The sequence below is a fragment of the Bombina bombina genome, chromosome 2 (genome assembly GCF_027579735.1).
Source record: "Bombina bombina isolate aBomBom1 chromosome 2, aBomBom1.pri, whole genome shotgun sequence".
Classification (NCBI taxonomy): domain Eukaryota; kingdom Metazoa; phylum Chordata; class Amphibia; order Anura; family Bombinatoridae; genus Bombina; species Bombina bombina.
Window position 1 is genome coordinate 445,400,344 of NC_069500.1, and position 18,629 is coordinate 445,418,972.

At 42.3% G+C, this 18,629-nt stretch overlaps 1 protein-coding gene across 1 annotated transcript in view; it reads left to right on the plus strand.

The window, feature by feature from the left end:
* Positions 1–18,629, plus strand: part of CHEK2 (checkpoint kinase 2) — a 531,010-nt gene that overhangs the window by 381,501 nt on the left and 130,880 nt on the right. Inside the window, exon 15 of the mRNA XM_053702076.1 lies at positions 7,908–7,979. Coding sequence (XP_053558051.1) covers positions 7,908–7,979 — 72 coding nt within the window. The remainder of the gene's footprint in view (positions 1–7,907; positions 7,980–18,629) is intronic.

An 18,629-nucleotide genomic window follows, 5' to 3' on the forward strand; every position in this document is an offset into this window, starting at 1 on the left:
ACGGAGATGGCTTAGAGTTTTTTAGTGTTTAACTGTAGTTTTTATTATTCAATCAAGAGTTTGTTATTTTAAAATAGTGCTGGTATGTACTATTTACTCTGAAACAGAAAAGAGATGAAGATTTCTGTTTGTAAGAGGAAAATGATTTTAGCAACCGTTACTAAAATCGATGGCTGTTCCACACAGGACTGTTGAGAGGAATTAACTTCAGTTGGGGGAACAGTGAGCAGACTTTTGCTGCTTGAGGTATGACACATTCTAACAAGACGATGTAATGCTGGAAGCTGTCATTTTCCCTATGGGATCCGGTAAGCCATTTTTATTACAGAAAGAAAAAAAGGGCTTCACAAGGGCTTTCTAAGACTGTAGACATTTTCTGGGCTAAATCGATTTATATTTTATACTCCATAACCTTGAGGAATTATTTTAATCTTGGGAATTATGTAAAATAACCGGCAGGCACTGTATTGGACAGCTTATTCTCTAGGGGCTTTCCCTAATCATAAGCAGAGTCTCATTTTCGCGCCTGTATTGCGCACTTGTTTTTGAGAAGCATGACATGCAGATGCATGTGTGAGGAGCTCTGATACATAGAAAAGACTTTCTGAAGACGTCATTTGGTATCGTATTCCCCTTTGGGCTTGGTTGGGTCTCAGCAAAGCAGATACCAGGGACTGTAAAGGGGTTAAATATAAAAACGGCTCCGGTTCCGTTATTTTAAGGGTTAAAGCTTCCAAATTTGGTGTGCAATACTTTTAAGGCTTTAAGACACTGTGGTGAAATTTTGGTGAATTTTGAACAATTCCTTCATACTTTTTCGCAATTGCAGTAATAAAGTGTGTTCAGTTTAAAATTTAAAGTGACAGTAACGGTTTATTTTAAAACGTTTTTTGTACTTTGTTATCAAGTTTTTGCCTGTTTAACATGTCTGAACTACCAGATAGACTGTGTTCTGAATGTGGGGAAGCCAAGGTTCCTTCTCATTTAAATAGATGTGATTTATGTGACACAAAATTTAGAGAAAATGATGCCCAAGATGATTCCTCAAGTGAGGGGAGTAAGCATGGTACTGCATCATCCCCTCCTTCGTCTACACCAGTCTTGCCCACACAGGAGGCCCCTAGTACATCTAGCGCGCCAATACTCCTTACTATGCAACAATTAACGGCTGTAATGGATAATTCTATCAAAAACATTTTAGCCAAAATGCCCACTTATCAGCGAAAGCGCGACTGCTCTGTTTTAGAAAATACTGAAGAGCATGAGGACGCTGATGATATTGGTTCTGAAGGGCCCCTACACCAGTCTGAGGGGGCCAGGGAGGTTTTGTCTGAGGGAGAAATTTCAGATTCAGGGAAAATTTCTCAACAAGCTGAACCTGATGTGATTACATTTAAATTTAAATTGGAACATCTCCGCGCTCTGCTTAAGGAGGTGTTATCCACTCTGGATGATTGTGAGAATTTGGTCATTCCAGAGAAACTATGTAAAATGGACAAGTTCCTAGAGGTCCCGGGGCCCCCCGAAGCTTTTCCTATACCCAAGCGGGTGGCGGACATTGTAAATAAAGAATGGGAAAGGCCCGGTATACCTTTCGTCCCTCCCCCCATATTTAAAAAATTGTTTCCTATGGTCGACCCCAGAAAGGACTTATGGCAGACAGTCCCCAAGGTCGAGGGGGCGGTTTCTACTCTAAACAAACACACTACTATACCCATAGAAGATAGTTGTGCTTTCAAAGATCCTATGGATAAAAAATTAGAAGGTTTGCTTAAAAAGATGTTTGTTCAGCAAGGTTACCTTCTACAACCAATTTCATGCATTGTTCCTGTCACTACAGCCGCGTGTTTCTGGTTCGATGAGCTAGAAAAGGCGATCAATAATAATTCTTCTTCTTATGAGGAGATTATGGACAGAATTCGTGCTCTCAAATTGGCTAATTCTTTCACCCTAGACGCCACTTTGCAATTGGCTAGGTTAGCGGCGAAAAATTCTGGTTTTGCTATTGTGGCGCGCAGAGCGCTTTGGTTAAAATCTTGGTCAGCGGATGCGTCTTCCAAGAACAAATTGCTTAACATTCCTTTCAAGGGGAAAACGCTGTTTGGCCCTGACTTGAAAGAGATTATCTCTGATATCACTGGGGGCAAGGGCCACGCCCTTCCTCAGGATAGGTCTTTCAAGGCCAAAAATAAACCTAATTTTCGTCCCTTTCGCAGAAACGGACCAGCCCCAAGTGCTACGTCCTCTAAGCAAGAGGGTAATACTTCTCAAGCCAAGCCAGCCTGGAGGCCAATGCAAGGCTGGAACAAAGGAAAGCAGGCCAAGAAACCTGCCACTGCTACCAAGACAGCATGAGATGTTGGCCCCCGATCCGGGACCGGATCTGGTGGGGGGCAGACTCTCTCTCTTCGCTCAGACTTGGACAAGAGATGTTCTGGATCCTTGGGCGCTAGAAATAGTCTCCCAAGGTTATCTTCTGGAATTCAAGGGGCTTCCCCCAAGGGGGAGGTTCCACAGGTCTCAATTGTCTTCAGACCACATAAAAAAACAGGCATTCTTACATTGTGTAGAAGACCTGTTAAAAATGGGAGTGATTCATCCTGTTCCATTAGGAGAACAAGGGATGGGGTTCTACTCCAATCTGTTCGTAGTTCCCAAAAAAGAGGGAACATTCAGACCAATCTTAGATCTCAAGATCCTAAACAAGTTTCTCAAGGTTCCATCGTTCAAAATGGAAACCATTCGAACTATTCTTCCTTCCATCCAGGAAGGTCAATTCATGACCACGATGGATTTAAAGGATGCGTATCTACATATTCCTATCCACAAGGAACATCATCGGTTCCTAAGGTTCGCATTCCTGGACAAGCATTACCAGTTTGTGGCACTTCCGTTCGGATTAGCCACTGCTCCAAGGATTTTCACAAAGGTACTAGGGTCCCTTCTAGCGGTTCTAAGACCAAGGGGCATTGCAGTAGTACCTTACTTGGACGACATTCTGATTCAAGCGTCGTCCCTTCCTCAAGCAAAGGCTCACACGGACATTGTCCTGGCCTTTCTCAGATCTCACGGGTGGAAAGTGAACGCAGAAAAAAGTTCTCTGTCTCCGTCAACAAGGGTTCCCTTCTTGGGAACAATAATAGACTCCTTAGAAATGAGGATTTTTCTGACAGAGGCCAGAAAATCAAAACTTCTGAACTCTTGTCAAATACTTCATTCTGTTCCTCTTCCTTCCATAGCGCAGTGCATGGAAGTAATAGGTTTGATGGTAGCGGCAATGGACATAGTTCCTTTTGCACGCATTCATCTAAGACCATTACAACTGTGCATGCTCAGTCAGTGGAATGGGGACTATACAGACTTGTCTCCGACGATACAAGTAAATCAGAGGACCAGAGATTCACTCCGTTGGTGGCTGTCCCTGGACAACCTGTCACAGGGGATGAGCTTCCGCAGACCAGAGTGGGTCATTGTCACGACCGACGCCAGTCTGGTGGGCTGGGGCGCGGTCTGGGGACCCCTGAAAGCTCAGGGTCTTTGGTCTCGGGAAGAATCTCTTCTACCGATAAATATTCTGGAACTGAGAGCGATACTCAATGCTCTCAAGGCTTGGCCTCAGCTAGCAAAGGCCAAGTTCATACGGTTTCAATCAGACAACATGACGACTGTTGCGTACATCAACCATCAGGGGGGAACAAGGAGTTCCCTGGCGATGGAAGAAGTGACCAAAATCATTCAATGGGCGGAGACTCACTCCTGCCACTTGTCTGCAATCCACATCCCAGGGGTGGAAAATTGGGAAGCGGATTTTCTGAGTCGTCAGACATTTCATCCGGGGGAGTGGGAACTCCATCCGGAAATCTTTGCCCAAATCACTCAATTGTGGGGCATTCCAGACATGGATCTGATGGCCTCTCGTCAGAACTTCAAGGTTCCTTGCTACGGGTCCAGATCCAGGGATCCCAAGGCGACTCTAGTAGATGCACTAGTAGCACCTTGGACCTTCAAACTAGCTTATGTATTCCCGCCGTTTCCTCTCATCCCCAGGCTGGTAGCCAGGATCAATCAGGAGAGAGCATCGGTGATCTTGATAGCTCCTGCGTGGCCACGCAGGACCTGGTATGCAGACCTGGTGAATATGTCATCGGCTCCACCATGGAAGCTACCTTTGAGACGAGACCTTCTTGTTCAAGGTCCGTTCGAACATCCGAATCTGGTCTCACTCCAACTGACTGCTTGGAGATTGAACGCTTGATCTTATCAAAGCGAGGGTTCTCAGATTCTGTCATTGATACTCTTGTTCAGGCCAGAAAGCCTGTAACTAGAAAAATTTACCACAAAATATGGAAAAAATATATCTGTTGGTGTGAATCTAAAGGATTCCCTTGGGACAAGGTAAAAATTCCTAAGATTCTATCCTTCCTTCAAGAAGGTTTGGAGAAAGGATTATCTGCTAGTTCCTTGAAGGGACAGATTTCTGCCTTGTCTGTGTTACTTCACAAAAAACTGGCAGCTGTGCCAGATGTTCAAGCCTTTGTTCAGGCTCTGGTTAGAATCAAGCCTGTTTACAAACCTTTGACTCCTCCTTGGAGTCTCAATTTAGTTCTTTCAGTTCTTCAGGGGGTTCCGTTTGAACCCTTACATTCCGTTGATATTAAGTTATTATCTTGGAAAGTTTTGTTTTTGGTTGCAATTTCTTCTGCTAGAAGAGTTTCAGAATTATCTGCTCTGCAGTGTTCTCCTCCTTATCTGGTGTTCCATGCAGATAAGGTGGTTTTACGTACTAAACCTGGTTTTCTTCCGAAAGTTGTTTCTAACAAAAACATTAACCAGGAGATAGTCGTGCCTTCTTTGTGTCCGAATCCAGTTTCAAAGAAGGAACGTTTGTTGCACAATTTGGATGTTGTTCGTGCTCTAAAATTCTATTTAGATGCTACAAAGGATTTTAGACAAACATCTTCCTTGTTTGTTGTTTATTCTGGTAAAAGGAGAGGTCAAAAAGCAACTTCTACCTCTCTCTCTTTTTGGCTTAAAAGCATCATCAGATTGGCTTACGAGACTGCCGGACGGCAGCCTCCTGAAAGAATCACAGCTCATTCCACTAGGGCTGTGGCTTCCACATGGGCCTTCAAGAACGAGGCTTCTGTTGATCAGATATGTAAGGCAGCGACTTGGTCTTCACTGCACACTTTTACTAAATTTTACAAATTTTATACTTTTGCTTCTTCTGAGGCTATTTTTGGGAGAAAGGTTTTGCAAGCCGTGGTGCCTTCCATCTAGGTGACCTGATTTGCTCCCTCCCTTCATCCGTGTCCTAAAGCTTTGGTATTGGTTCCCACAAGTAAGGATGACGCCGTGGACCGGACACACCTATGTTGGAGAAAACAGAATTTATGTTTACCTGATAAATTACTTTCTCCAACGGTGTGTCCGGTCCACGGCCCGCCCTGGTTTTTTAATCAGGTCTGATAATTTATTTTCTTTAACTACAGTCACCACGGTATCATATGGTTTCTCCTATGCAAATATTCCTCCTTTACGTCGGTCGAATGACTGGGGAAGGCGGAGCCTAGGAGGGATCATGTGACCAGCTTTGCTGGGCTCTTTGCCATTTCCTGTTGGGGAAGAGAATATCCCACAAGTAAGGATGACGCCGTGGACCGGACACACCGTTGGAGAAAGTAATTTATCAGGTAAACATAAATTCTGTTATTGGTGTGAATCCAAAGGTTACTCTTGGAGTAAGGTTAGGATTCCTAGGATATTGTCTTTTCTACAAGAAGGTTTAGAAAAGGGTTTATCTGCTAGTTCATTAAAGGGACAGATCTCAGCTCTGTCCATTCTGTTACACAAACGTCTGTCAGAAGTTCCTGACGTCCAGGCTTTTTGTCAGGCTTTGGCCAGGATTAAGCCTGTGTTTAAAACTGTTGCTCCACCATGGAGTTTAAACCTTGTTCTTAATGTTTTACAGGGCATTCCGTTTGAACCCCTTCATTCCATTGATATAAAGTTGTTATCTTGGAAAGTTCTATTTTTAATGGCTATTTCCTCGGCTCGAAGAGTCTCTGAATTATCAGCCTTACATTGTGATTCTCCTTATTTGATTTTTCATTCGGATAAGGTAGTCCTGCGTACTAAACCTGGGTTCTTACCTAAGGTAGTTACTAACAGGAATATCAATCAAGAGATTGTTGTTCCTTCTTTATGCCCAAATCCTTCCTCAAAGAAGGAACGTCTACTGCACAACCTGGATGTAGTCCGTGCTCTAAAATTTTACTTACAGGCAACTAAGGAATTTCGACAAACGTCTTCTCTGTTTGTCATTTACTCTGGGCAGAGGAGAGGTCAAAAAGCTTCCGCTACCTCTCTTTCTTTTTGGCTTCGTAGCATAATTCGTTTAGCTTATGAGACTGCTGGACAGCAGCCTCCTGAAAGAATTACAGCTCATTCTACTAGAGCTGTGGCTTCCACTTGGGCCTTCAAGAATGAGGCCTCTGTTGAACAGATTTGCAAGGCTGCAACTTGGTCTTCGCTTCATACTTTTTCCAAATTTTACAAATTTGACACTTTTGCTTCATCGGAGGCTATTTTTGGGAGAAAGGTTCTTCAGGCAGTGGTTCCTTCTGTATAAAGAGCCTGCCTATCCCTCCCGTCATCCGTGTACTTTTGCTTTGGTATTGGTATCCCAGAAGTAATGATGACCCGTGGACTGATCACACTTAACAGAAGAAAACATAATTTATGCTTACCTGATAAATTCCTTTCTTCTGTAGTGTGATCAGTCCACGGCCCACCCTGTTTTTAAGGCAGGTAAATATTTTTTAATTTATACTCCAGTCACCACTTCACCCTTGGCTTTTCCTTTCTCGTTGGTCCTTGGTCGAATGACTGGGAGTGACGTAGAGGGGAGGAGCTATATGCAGCTCTGCTGGGTGAATCCTCTTGCACTTCCTGTTGGGGAGGAGTAATATCCCAGAAGTAATGATGACCCGTGGACTGATCACACTACAGAAGAAAGGAATTTATCAGGTAAGCATAAATTATGTTTTTAGGCAGTTCTTGGGAGTGACTGTTTATTCCTCGATCGTTCTTTCATGAGTGCGGACTGCACTCTGTGTGAGGTATGGGATCTGCCTTTTCTAGTTGCTGAACTTTTAGTTCTCTTGTTGAGATTTTCACTTCTTATGCCCTTCTGGGAATATGTGGAAATTTTACGAGCTTGGAGCCTGTGGCACTTGTCTCTTTGGGGGCTTTGTTCTCTGTGGGATTTTGAGCTGTCTCTATCTGGGCCTTGCTGGATTTAACTGATGGGCAGTTACTTAGTCCTTTCAGTTTTTGTCCTTCTGTTCTGTACAGCAGTTTTTTTTTGTCTGGTTTGGGTAATTTCAGGCTGTGGGGCCTTTCGAATGGGCCGCCTTTTCCACCCGAAATTTTTTGCATTCAGTGTCTTCTATAGCTTGGGTATTGTTTTCCCAAAAGTAATGAATGCAGCTGTGGACTCTCCCCGTTTAATAAGAAAAACATATTTTTTAATTTTCTTCTGACCGGGAGAGTCCACAGCTCCCCTACCACGTTTATATGTGGGGCGGCCGTGTTTTAGTGTTTTATTCTTCTGGCACCTTTTTTTCACCTGATATTTCTTCTACTGTTCCTTGTTCCCTTGGCAGAATGACTGGGGGATGAGGGAAGTGGGGGAGTTATTTAAGCCTTTGGCTGGGGTGTCTTTGCCTCCTCCTTGTGGCCAGGTTCTGAATTCCCAAAAGTAATAAATGCAGCTGTGGACTCTCCCTATCAGAAGAAAAGAAAATTATCAGGTAAGCATAATTTGTTTTCACGGTTTATGGAGTTTATATATTTGGTTTCACTACTACTTATTTGCTTACATATTCTGTATCCACTTTTCTTAGGATGATAAAATGAAAAGTGTAGCAGAAAAAATAATGCAAGATGCTCTCCATCTGATGCCTCCACCATTGCAGGTAGTTTTATCTCATTGTAATTACTGTGCTTTTAAATCTGTTTGTCCCTCTGTTTATCCTTTTTTTTTTTTTTTTTTTTTTGTCTAAACATGCATATTGTGTTTATTAACATACCTGACTTATGAGTCGTCTTCATTAACATATGTAGCTATGATTACTTTTATATGTTCATTTAGGTGCCTTATTTTTAGTTAATTGTTTCTATTTTCAGAATGAAATAGTCTATATTCTATATTTCATTTAATTTATAGTCTATATTCAGTTTAATGAAAATGTCTTGGCTCATTATTAAAGTGTACATTAAACTTGTTCACAAATTACATTTATTTATCAAGGGGTGGTACTATATATGTATTATTTCCACGTCATACGTTTCCATAGCAAAAGGAGTTGTCTCCTCTTCCTCTATGATTGTACAGGTTTCACCCAAAATTGGCTTGTGGAGAAACATCCTCACTAATAATAATTTTTCTTAATATCTTTATAGCACTGTAAGCTGTCTTGTGATATTTTTTTTTTTTTTTTGTGATAGCACATCATTGTTTTTGGGTAACCAGTCCTATTCACACTTTTTCCCTGTATAACTGTCAGAATCATGTGTTGAGCTTGGCCCTTATTGTTGGGGTAAGATATGTTATTATGATTTCTCCAACATTGGTGTGTCCGGTCCACGGCGTCATCCTTACTTGTGGGAATATCTCTTCCCCAACAGGAAATGGCAAAGAGTCCCAGCAAAGCTGGCCATATAGTCCCTCCTAGGCTCCACCCACCCCAGTCATTCTCTTTGCCGTTGCACAGGCAACATCTCCACGGAGATGGTTAAGAGTATGTGGTGTTTAGTTGTAGTTTTTTATTCTACTATCAAGAGTTTGTTATTTTAAAATAGTGCTGGTATGTACTATTTACACTGAAACAGAAAAAGATGAAGAATTCTGTTTGTGAGAGGAAGATGATTTTAGCAGACAGTAACTAAAATCGTTTGCTGTTTCCACATAGGACTGTTGAGATGAAGTAACTTCAGTTGGGGGAAACAGCAGACTTTTCTGCTTAAGGTATGACTAGCCATATTTCTAACAAGACTGTGTAATGCTGGAAGGCTGTCATTTCCCCTCATGGGGACCGGTAAGCCATTTTCTTAGTCTCAAACAGAATAAAGGGCTTAATATGGGCTATAAAACTGGTAGACACTTTTATGGGCAAAATCGATTGCTTTATTTGGGCATTTTATACATGTTTATGCTGGTAATTCACACTTATAAACTTGGGGAACGTTTTTTAACGTCAGGCACTGTGTTAGACACCTTTTCCAGTCAGGAAGGGCCTTCCCAGTTGTAGGCTGAGCCTCATTTTCGCGCCATTACTGCGCAGTTACTTTTGAGAGCAAGACATGCAGATGCATGTGTGAGGATCTGAAAGTAGTTGGAAAAGTTCCTAGAAGGCTTAATTTGGTATCGTATTCCCCCCTGGGTTTGGTAAAGTCGCAGCAAAGGCTGTAGCTGGGACTGTAGAGGGGTTAAAACTGTAACCGGCTCCGGTTTCGTTATTTTAAGGGTTAAAGCTCTGAAAATTGGTGTGCAATACTTTGAATGCTTTAAGACACTGTGGTGAAATTTTGGTAAATTTTGAACAATTCCTTCATACTTTTTCACATATTCAGTAATAAAGTGTGCTCTGTTTAAAATTTAAAGAGACAGTAACGGTTTTGTTTTAAAACGTTTTTTGTGCTTTATTGACAAGTTTAAGGCTGTTTAACATGTCTGTACCTTCAGATAAGCTATGTTCTATATGTATGAAAGTCAGTGTGTCTCCCCCTTCAAAATTGTGTGATAATTGTACCATAGCGTCCAAACAAAGTAAGGACAGTACTGCCACAGATAATGAAGTTGCCCAAGATGATTCATCAGATGAAGGGAGTAGACATGGTTCTACATCATCTCCTTCTGTGTCTATACCTGTTTTGCCCACGCAGGAGGCCCCTAGTACTTCTAGCGCGCCAATGCTTATTACTATGCAACAATTGACGGCAGTAATGGATAACTCCATAGCAAATATTTTATCCAAAATGCCTGCATATCAGAGAAAGCGCGATTGCTCTGTTTTAAACACTTAAGAGCAGGAGGACGCTGATGATAATTGCTCTGTCATACCCTCACACCAATCTGAAGGGGCCATGAGGGAGGTTTTGTCAGATGGGGAAATTTCAGATTCAGGAAAAATTTCTCAACAGGCTGAACCTGATGTTGTGACATTTAAATTTAAATTAGAGCATCTCCGCGCACTGCTTAAGGAGGTGTTATCTACTCTGGATGATTGTGACAACCTGGTCATTCCAGAAAAATTATGCAAGATGGACAAGTTCCTAGAGGTTCCGGTGCACCCCGACGCTTTTCCTATACCCAAGCGGGTGGCGGACATAGTGAATAAGGAGTGGGAGAAGCCCGGCATACCTTTTGTCCCCCCTCCTATATTTAAGAAATTATTTCCTATGGTCGACCCCAGAAAGGACTTATGGCAGACAGTCCCTAAGGTCGAGGGGGCAGTTTCTACTCTAAACAAGCGCACTACTATTCCTATCGAGGATAATTGTGCTTTCAAAGATCCTATGGATAAAAAATTGGAGGGTTTGCTTAAAAAGTTTTTTGTACAGCAAGGTTACCTTCTGCAACCCATTTTGTACATTGTTCCTGTCACTACAGCAGCGTGGTTCTGGTTCGAGGAACTAGAAAAGTCGCTCAGTAGAGAAACTCCATATGAGGAGGTTATGGACAGAGTTCACGCACTTAAGTTGGCTAATTCTTTTATTTTAGATGCCGCTTTGCAATTAGCTAGATTAGCGGCGAAAAATTCAGGGTTTGCAATTGTGGCGCGCAGAGCGCTTTGGCTAAAGTCTTGGTCAGCGGATGTATCATCCAAGACAAAATTGCTTAATATCCCCTTCAAGGGTAAAACTCTCTTTGGGCCAGAATTGAAAGAGATTATCTCAGACATCACTGGGGGAAAGGGCCACGCCCTCCCACAAGATAGGCCTTTCAAAACCAAGAATAAGTCTAATTTTCGTTCCTTTCGTAATTTCAGGAACGGACCGGCCTCTAATTCTGCATCCTCTAAGCAAGAGGGTAATGCTTCACAGACCAAACCAGCCTGGAAACCGATGCAAGGCTGGAACAGGGGTAAGCAGGCCAAGAAGCCTGCTGCTGCTAACAAAACAGCATGAAGGAGTAGCCCCCGATCCGGGACCGGATCTAGTGGGGGGCAGACTCTCTCTCTTTGCTCAGGCTTGGGCAAGAGATGTTCAGGATCCCTGGACGCTAGAAATAGTTTCTCAGGGTTATCTTCTGGAATTCAAGGAACTACCCCCAAGGGGAAGGTTTCACATGTCTCACTTATCCTCAAACCAAATAAAGAGACAGGCATTCTTACATTGTGTAGAAGACCTGTTAAAGATGGGAGTGATACACCCAGTTCCAATGGCGGAACAAGGAATGGGATTTTACTCAAATCTGTTCGTAGTTCCCAAAAAAGAGGGAACCTTCAGACCAATTCTGGATTTAAAAATCCTAAACAAATTTCTCAGAGTACCATCGTTCAAAATGGAAACCATTCGAACGATTCTACCTACAATCCAGGAAGGTCAATTTATGACTACCGTGGATCTAAAGGATGCGTACCTACATATTCCTATCCACAAAGAACATCATCAGTTCCTAAGGTTCGCCTTTCTGGACAAACATTACCAGTTTGTGGCCCTCCCATTCGGGTTAGCCACTGCTCCAAGGATTTTCACAAAGGTACTCGGGTCCCTTCTAGCGGTTCTAATAACCGAGGGGCATTGCAGTAGTACCATACTAGAACGACATTCTAATACAAGCGTCGTCCCTTTCAAAGGCAAAGGCTCATACAGACATCGTTCTAGCCTTTCTCAGATCTCACGGATGGAAGGTGAACATAGAAAAAAGTTCTCTGTCTCCGTCGACAAGAGTTCCCTTCTTGGGAACAATAATAGATTCTTTAGAAATGAGGATTTTTCTGACAGATGTCAGAAAGTCAAAGCTTCTAAGCGCTTGTCAAGTTCTTCATTCTGTTCCACGTCCTTCCATAGCTCAGTGCATGGAAGTAGTAGGGTTGATGGTTGCAGCAATGGACATAGTTCCTTTTGCGCGAATTCATCTAAGACCATTACAACTGTGCATGCTGAAACAGTGGAATGGGGACTATACAGACTTGTCTCCAGTGATTCAAGTAGATCAGAAGACCAGAGATTCACTCCGTTGGTGGCTAACCCTGGACCACCTATCCCAGGGAATGAGCTTCCGCAGACCAGAGTGGGTCATCGTCACGACAAACGCCAGTCTAGTGGGCTGGGGCGCGGTCTGGGAATCCCTGAAAGCTCAGGGACTATGGTCTCGGGAAGAGTCTCTTCTCCCGATAAACATTCTGGAACTAAGAGCGATATTCAATGCTCTCAGGGCTTGGCCTCAGCTAGCAAAGGCCAGATTCATAAGATTCCAATCAGACAACATGACAACTGTTGCTTATATCAATCATCAGGGGGGAACAAGGAGTTCCCTGGCGATGAAAGAAGTGACCAAAATAATACAATGGGCAGAGGATCACTCCTGCCACCTATCTGCGATCCACATCCCAGGTGTGGAAAACTGGGAAGCGGATTACTTGAGTCGTCAGACATTCCATGCGGGGGAGTGGGAACTCCACCCGGAGATCTTTGCCCAGTTGACGCAATTATGGGGCATTCCAGATATGGATCTGATGGCGTCTCGTCAGAACTTCAAGGTTCCTTGCTACGGGTCCAGATCCAGGGATCCCAAGGCGACTCTAGTGGATGCACTAGTAGCGCCTTGGACCTTCAACCTAGCTTATGTGTTTCCACCGTTTCCTCTCATTCCCAGGCTGGTAGCCAGGATCAAGCAGGAGAGGGCCTCAGTGATCTTGATAGCTCCTGCGTGGCCACGCAGGACTTGGTATGCAGACCTGGTGAATATGTAATCGGCTCCACCATGGAAGCTACCTTTGAGACAGGACCTTCTTGTACAGGGTCCATTCAATCATCCAAATCTGGTCTCCCTCCAGCTGACGGCTTGGAGATTGAACGCTTGATTCTATCAAAGCGTGGGTTTTCAGATTCTGTGATAGATACTCTGGTTCAAGCCAGAAAACCGGTAACTAGAAAAATTTACCATAAAATATGGAAAAGATATATCTGCTGGTGTGAATCCAAGGGATTCCCATGGAATAAGATAAAAATTCCTAAGATCCTTTCCTTTCTACAAGAAGGTTTGGATAAAGGATTATCTGCGAGTTCTCTAAAGGGACAGATTTCTGCTTTATCTGTCTTACTACACAAACGACTGGCAGCTGTGCCAGATGTTCAAGCATTTGTTCAGGCTTTGGTTAGGATCAAGCCTGTTTACAGACCTTTGACTCCTCCCTGGAGTTTAAATCTAGTTCTTTCAGTTCTTCAAGGGGTTCCATTTGAACCTTTACATTCCATAGATATTAAGTTGTTATCTTGGAAAGTTTTGTTTTTGGTTGCTATTTCTTCTGCTAGAAGAGTTTCTGAGTTATCTGCTCTGCAGTGTACTCCGCCCTATCTGGTGTTCCATTCAGATAAGGTTGTTTTGCGTACTAAGCCTGGTTTTCTTCCAAAGGTTGTTTCCAACAAAAATATTAACCAGGAGATAGTTGTACCTTCTTTGTGTCCTAATCCAGTTTCAAAGAAGGAACGTTTGCTACACAATTTAGATGTAGTCCGTGCTCTAAAATTCTACTTAGAAGCTACAAAAGAGTTCAGACAAACTTCTTCTCTGTTTGTCGTCTATTCTGGTAAAAGGAGAGGTCAAAAAGCAACTTCTACCTCTCTTTCCTTTTGGCTTAAAAGCATCATCCGATTGGTTTATGAGACTGCCGGACGGCAGCCTCCTGAAAGAATCACAGCTCACTCCACTAGGGTTGTGGCTTCCACATGGGCCTTCAAGAACGAGGCTTCTGTTGATCAGATATGTAAGGCAGCGACTTGGTCTTCACTGCACACTTTTGCCAAATTTTACAAATTTGATACTTTTGCTTCTTCGGAGGGTATTTTTGGGAGAAAGGTTTTGCAAGCCGTGGTGCCTTCCGTTTAGGTAACCTGATTTGCTCCCTCCCTTCATCCGTGTCCTAAAGCTTTGGTATTGGTTCCCACAAGTAAGGATGACGCCGTGGACCGGACACACCAATGTTGGAGAAAACAGAATTTATGCTTACCTGATAAATTACTTTCTCCAACGGTGTGTCTGGTCCACGGCCCGCCCTGGTTTTTTAATCAGGTTTGATGAATTATTTTCTCTAACTACAGTCACCACGGCACCCTATGGTTTCTCCTATTTTTTCCTCCTGTCCGTCGGTCGAATGACTGGGGTGGGCGGAGCCTAGGAGGGACTATATGGCCAGCTTTGCTGGGACTCTTTGCCATTTCCTGTTGGGGAAGAGATATTCCCACAAGTAAGGATGACGCCGTGGACCGGACACACCGTTGGAGAAAGTAATTTATCAGGTAAGCATAAATTCTGTTATGATGTAGAGGCTGGAATACAAGTAGAACTTAAATTGAAGTAAGCACTAGAATTGGATGCCACACTGATAAGGCTGTTTTACTGGAGCAGGAGTTCACACAGGAAAGTCATCTTATATTACAATATGAGTAGGTAACACTTTTAGCTCTTCGTTTTTGTAGAGGAACAGGTTTAAACACTGATAAATAAGATCTAAATGGCATGGTAGGAACATTTTTTCCCCCAGAATATAGTAGGAACAAGTATTTTTTTGTTTCTCCTCTGACACCTATCAGGTTTATTTTCTCAGCAGAAGTGGCATGTGGTCATTTGTACGGTAATTAAAGTAATTTTTCTTCCATAAAACTAAGTTGGTATTTTTGGTCGCATATTCCTGTCTTTAAGTTTTCTAGAACGTTCTCTCAGCTGTGCTTAAGGCTTCATTAATGTCATATTCACTCTTCTATCTAGAGATGTTTGTACTGCACTGACAATTCCATTACAGTAAAAGCCAATACACTGGTAAATTTTTATTTTTTATCAAGTTTGATTAATTTCTACTTTCCACTATAATTTTTATAACCTCTCCAAAACACTCTTTTCTGTTTGAGAATTGCATGATTAAACTTCACCTTGTTGGGGCGGAGATAGCCACACTACGGAGCGGTTGCAACCTCAAAGAGCTCAGTAAAAACACCTAAAGTAGGTTTTAAAGTGCTTAATAGAGCATCGTTGAACATAAAATAACACACCTTTCACCTATAAACAGCTGGTGAGCGTGCAGGCCAAATTTCAAGAGGTGACTCCTGACCTTATCGGAGGCAGCTTACATAACGGCAAAAGAGGACATCGTGAGTAAGACCGCAAAGGACAGCCTGGGAGAGAGCCGGCTGGTAGGTGAGACTCACAATAGTTGACAGCTCGAGCAAGGAGCGGCTAAGACCGGAGTTAATACTGGACGATTTTTGTTTGGTGTGACGCAGTTTCCCTTGCAGGCCGCATCAGCCGCCATTACTTATCCACATATCATCATTTCATGCCTCATTTTATATGGCTGCTAATACTAAGGCCGGATAGTGTCATAAAATCAGATAAAACCACCAGAACTGTTCATTTTAATTAGGGGTAATACCCAATTACAAATTTAACACTTTCTAAGTGAAAGTTAAAGTGCAAGATGTGCATATAAATATGCTAGGCCCCATATGGCCAGGGGGCATTATAGAGGAGTCCTATAGTTGCTGGCTGAAGCCGGATTGGGATCTGTAACAAGATTGGCTTATAACCCACACTCTGAACCTGACTAATTTTCTAAGCATCTGGATTCAATACTCTAGAGTCTGTTGCTTTCACTATCATGCCACAAGGTTCTAAGAAAAAAAAAACCTCAGGCACACCAGATATTAGGAAGTCAGTGGCGAATCACTTTAAAGCAAAGGTGACAATAGATAAATCATCTAAAAACAGGGAATCCATCACACTGGTAGTGGACGAAGCTATATCCCTTGAACAATAGTCCCAATTTTAGCCAACCCTGCTGATACCATGGCTTCTGACATTGTTTCCACCGTAACACAGAGACTTAACACTCTTCAAGAATCCCTCACCAAAGCAATTGAAGGATCAGTTGCAGAGTTGAGGAGGGATATCGGTGCAATTAGCGAGAGCATTGACACAGTGGAGAGAAAGCAGGAAGACCTAGCTATAGAATAGGTCAGTCTCAATAATCACTCTCATGTTCTAGTAGATTGATTCCCTGGAAGCAAAAATGGCCGATATGGAAGACAGATCTTGCCGAAATTGTTTGAGATTCAGGGGAATCCCTGAGGAAGTTCCAACTGCAGACCTAGAAAAATTCCTTACATAATTTTGTGATCTTCTAAAACCTCCTAGAACACCAAACGAAGCCTTGATCGACAGAGTCCATAGACTCCCCAAGCGGAGAAATGTCTTGGCTGAAAAATCAAGGGATGTTATTGCAAGATTCCATTTCTTTACGTACAAAGAACAAATCTTTAAAGCCATCTTCCTAAACTCCACGCTACCAAAAAGATTCCTTAATATACAGATATTCCCGGATTTATCACAGTTTACAATACAGAAAAAAGTACCTTCCGTGATATTATTAGATCTCTTCGCCAACAGGGAATTAAATATAGATGGGGATACCCAACCAAGCTTCTGTTCCACAAAGATGGTAATCTTCACGTGACAGACACACCATCTATAGGCCAACAGCTGCTCAAGGAATGGTGCACAGAAAATGGGTCTATGCTACGAAAGATGGCAACTACGCCTAATGAGGAAAATCATCTAAAAACCCCTCCTCCTGCTTTAATGCCAATAGCAAACGAATGGAGACCCCTACCACAGAGACCCCCTTCAGCTAAACATCACAGCTTTGCTTCGGACTTCCCTCTGAATAGACCAGCTGGAGACAGTTCTTCTCAAGAAGACTGATTAGTATCGCACTGTTGATCACTCTTTCTTGCCCGTCTTGCGGGCATTTTCTCTTAAAGAGACAATTTTACTGTTTTGCATGTGTTGTGAGGTTTATGTTGAAGTATGCTCCCCAATGTTTTATTTAGTCTTGCCATGACTGGCTAATCTGCCTTCCTTGAATGGTCTCACTAACTGGTCGCTATGTTCTCAGTAATTAACCTTAAATTGAAGGTTTCAGCTAGTCAATGTTCCAGAATAGATGAATAAAATTGTTGGATGTGCCATACTTATATGTGGTCTAAATACAAATCTCAAGACATAAAAATAAAAAGTGACGATATTAATGTGTTAATAATAATGAGTTAACCCCTTAATGACCACAATGTACCCTGTATGTCACTGGTCGTTAAGGGTTTTTTCAGGACATAATAGCACAAGTCTAGCAAGAACACGCTATTAATGCCTTCCCTCCAGCAGGCTTTGTGGAATAGAGCAGTCTCAACGCTAGTGGCAAGACCATGCTATAAAACAATCAAGTCCCAAAAAAAGGCCAATGACATACAGGGTACGTCGCTGGTCCTTAAGGGGTTAATAATAACGTGTGAATGTATTACTGTGGTATACAACAATACAAAAATCAATGTACACAAGAAATAAATAAAAAAAACAAAAACAAAACAATGTTTTAAAATCACTTATCCAAATGTGATGTGAAACAAAGTCCCAATCCAATCAAAGGGTTGAACCCCTTTTTTACTGATGCAAGTGGCAGTCTGCTTTTTCCAAGTCTTGCTGGTCAGCCAAGTTGGATCATCTAGAAGATATCAAAAAGAAGGTGGTTCCACCATAGTGCACAATCAGTAGCTCAATCACGCAAATATGCATATACCGTTCAAGTATCAAGCACTTGAGAAGTGCTACAATAGCCTCCTGGACTCTTAGAAATTGTCCAGATAACTCTCCCTTGTATGCTGCAAACCACCAACTCGTCTGGAAACTGTGACCGCGCGTCTCTGTAAGCAGCCTTAGGGATCACATACAATGCTCTGCAGAGGGATGACAAAAATATGGCTCTACTTCCAAAAGCCCAACTTAAAGTAAAAAATCCACACAGTGGGAATGAACAAATGAAAAGGTTGAGGATAAAAGTCTGTTGATAAAAAAGACTTTATTGCTAAAACATGTTTTCTCGGTCGTTGATGACCATTTCATTGTGTGTAAAAAAAAAAACAACAATTATTTATCCACGACTTATAATCCCTACTCGGCGTCTTCTAAGTTAAAATGTGCCTGCGCAAAGGTTTTCCGTTTGCAAAGTCGTAACATCCCTAATGTCATGCTTCTTTCCAATTGGTTCTATTGTATTCAATAGGGTTCAAGTAAAACTCACATGCCCACACAGTTAAAACAGCTGGGGATGACGCTGTACTGCGTTGTCGGCTGTAATTGGTCTAAATTTGTTACCAATACAAAACTTACTTTGGTAAATCAATTACACCCTTGTATCAATTGATGGGACAAAGCAGTAATAATATGATTCGCTAAATGCACTACTGTCCATGCTAGGACAGTGTGTTCATCAACGGCAACCTTCTCATATGGCATTTGTACAACCCATCTCACCACAATTTAGAAACAAATATATTAAAAATGCATATAA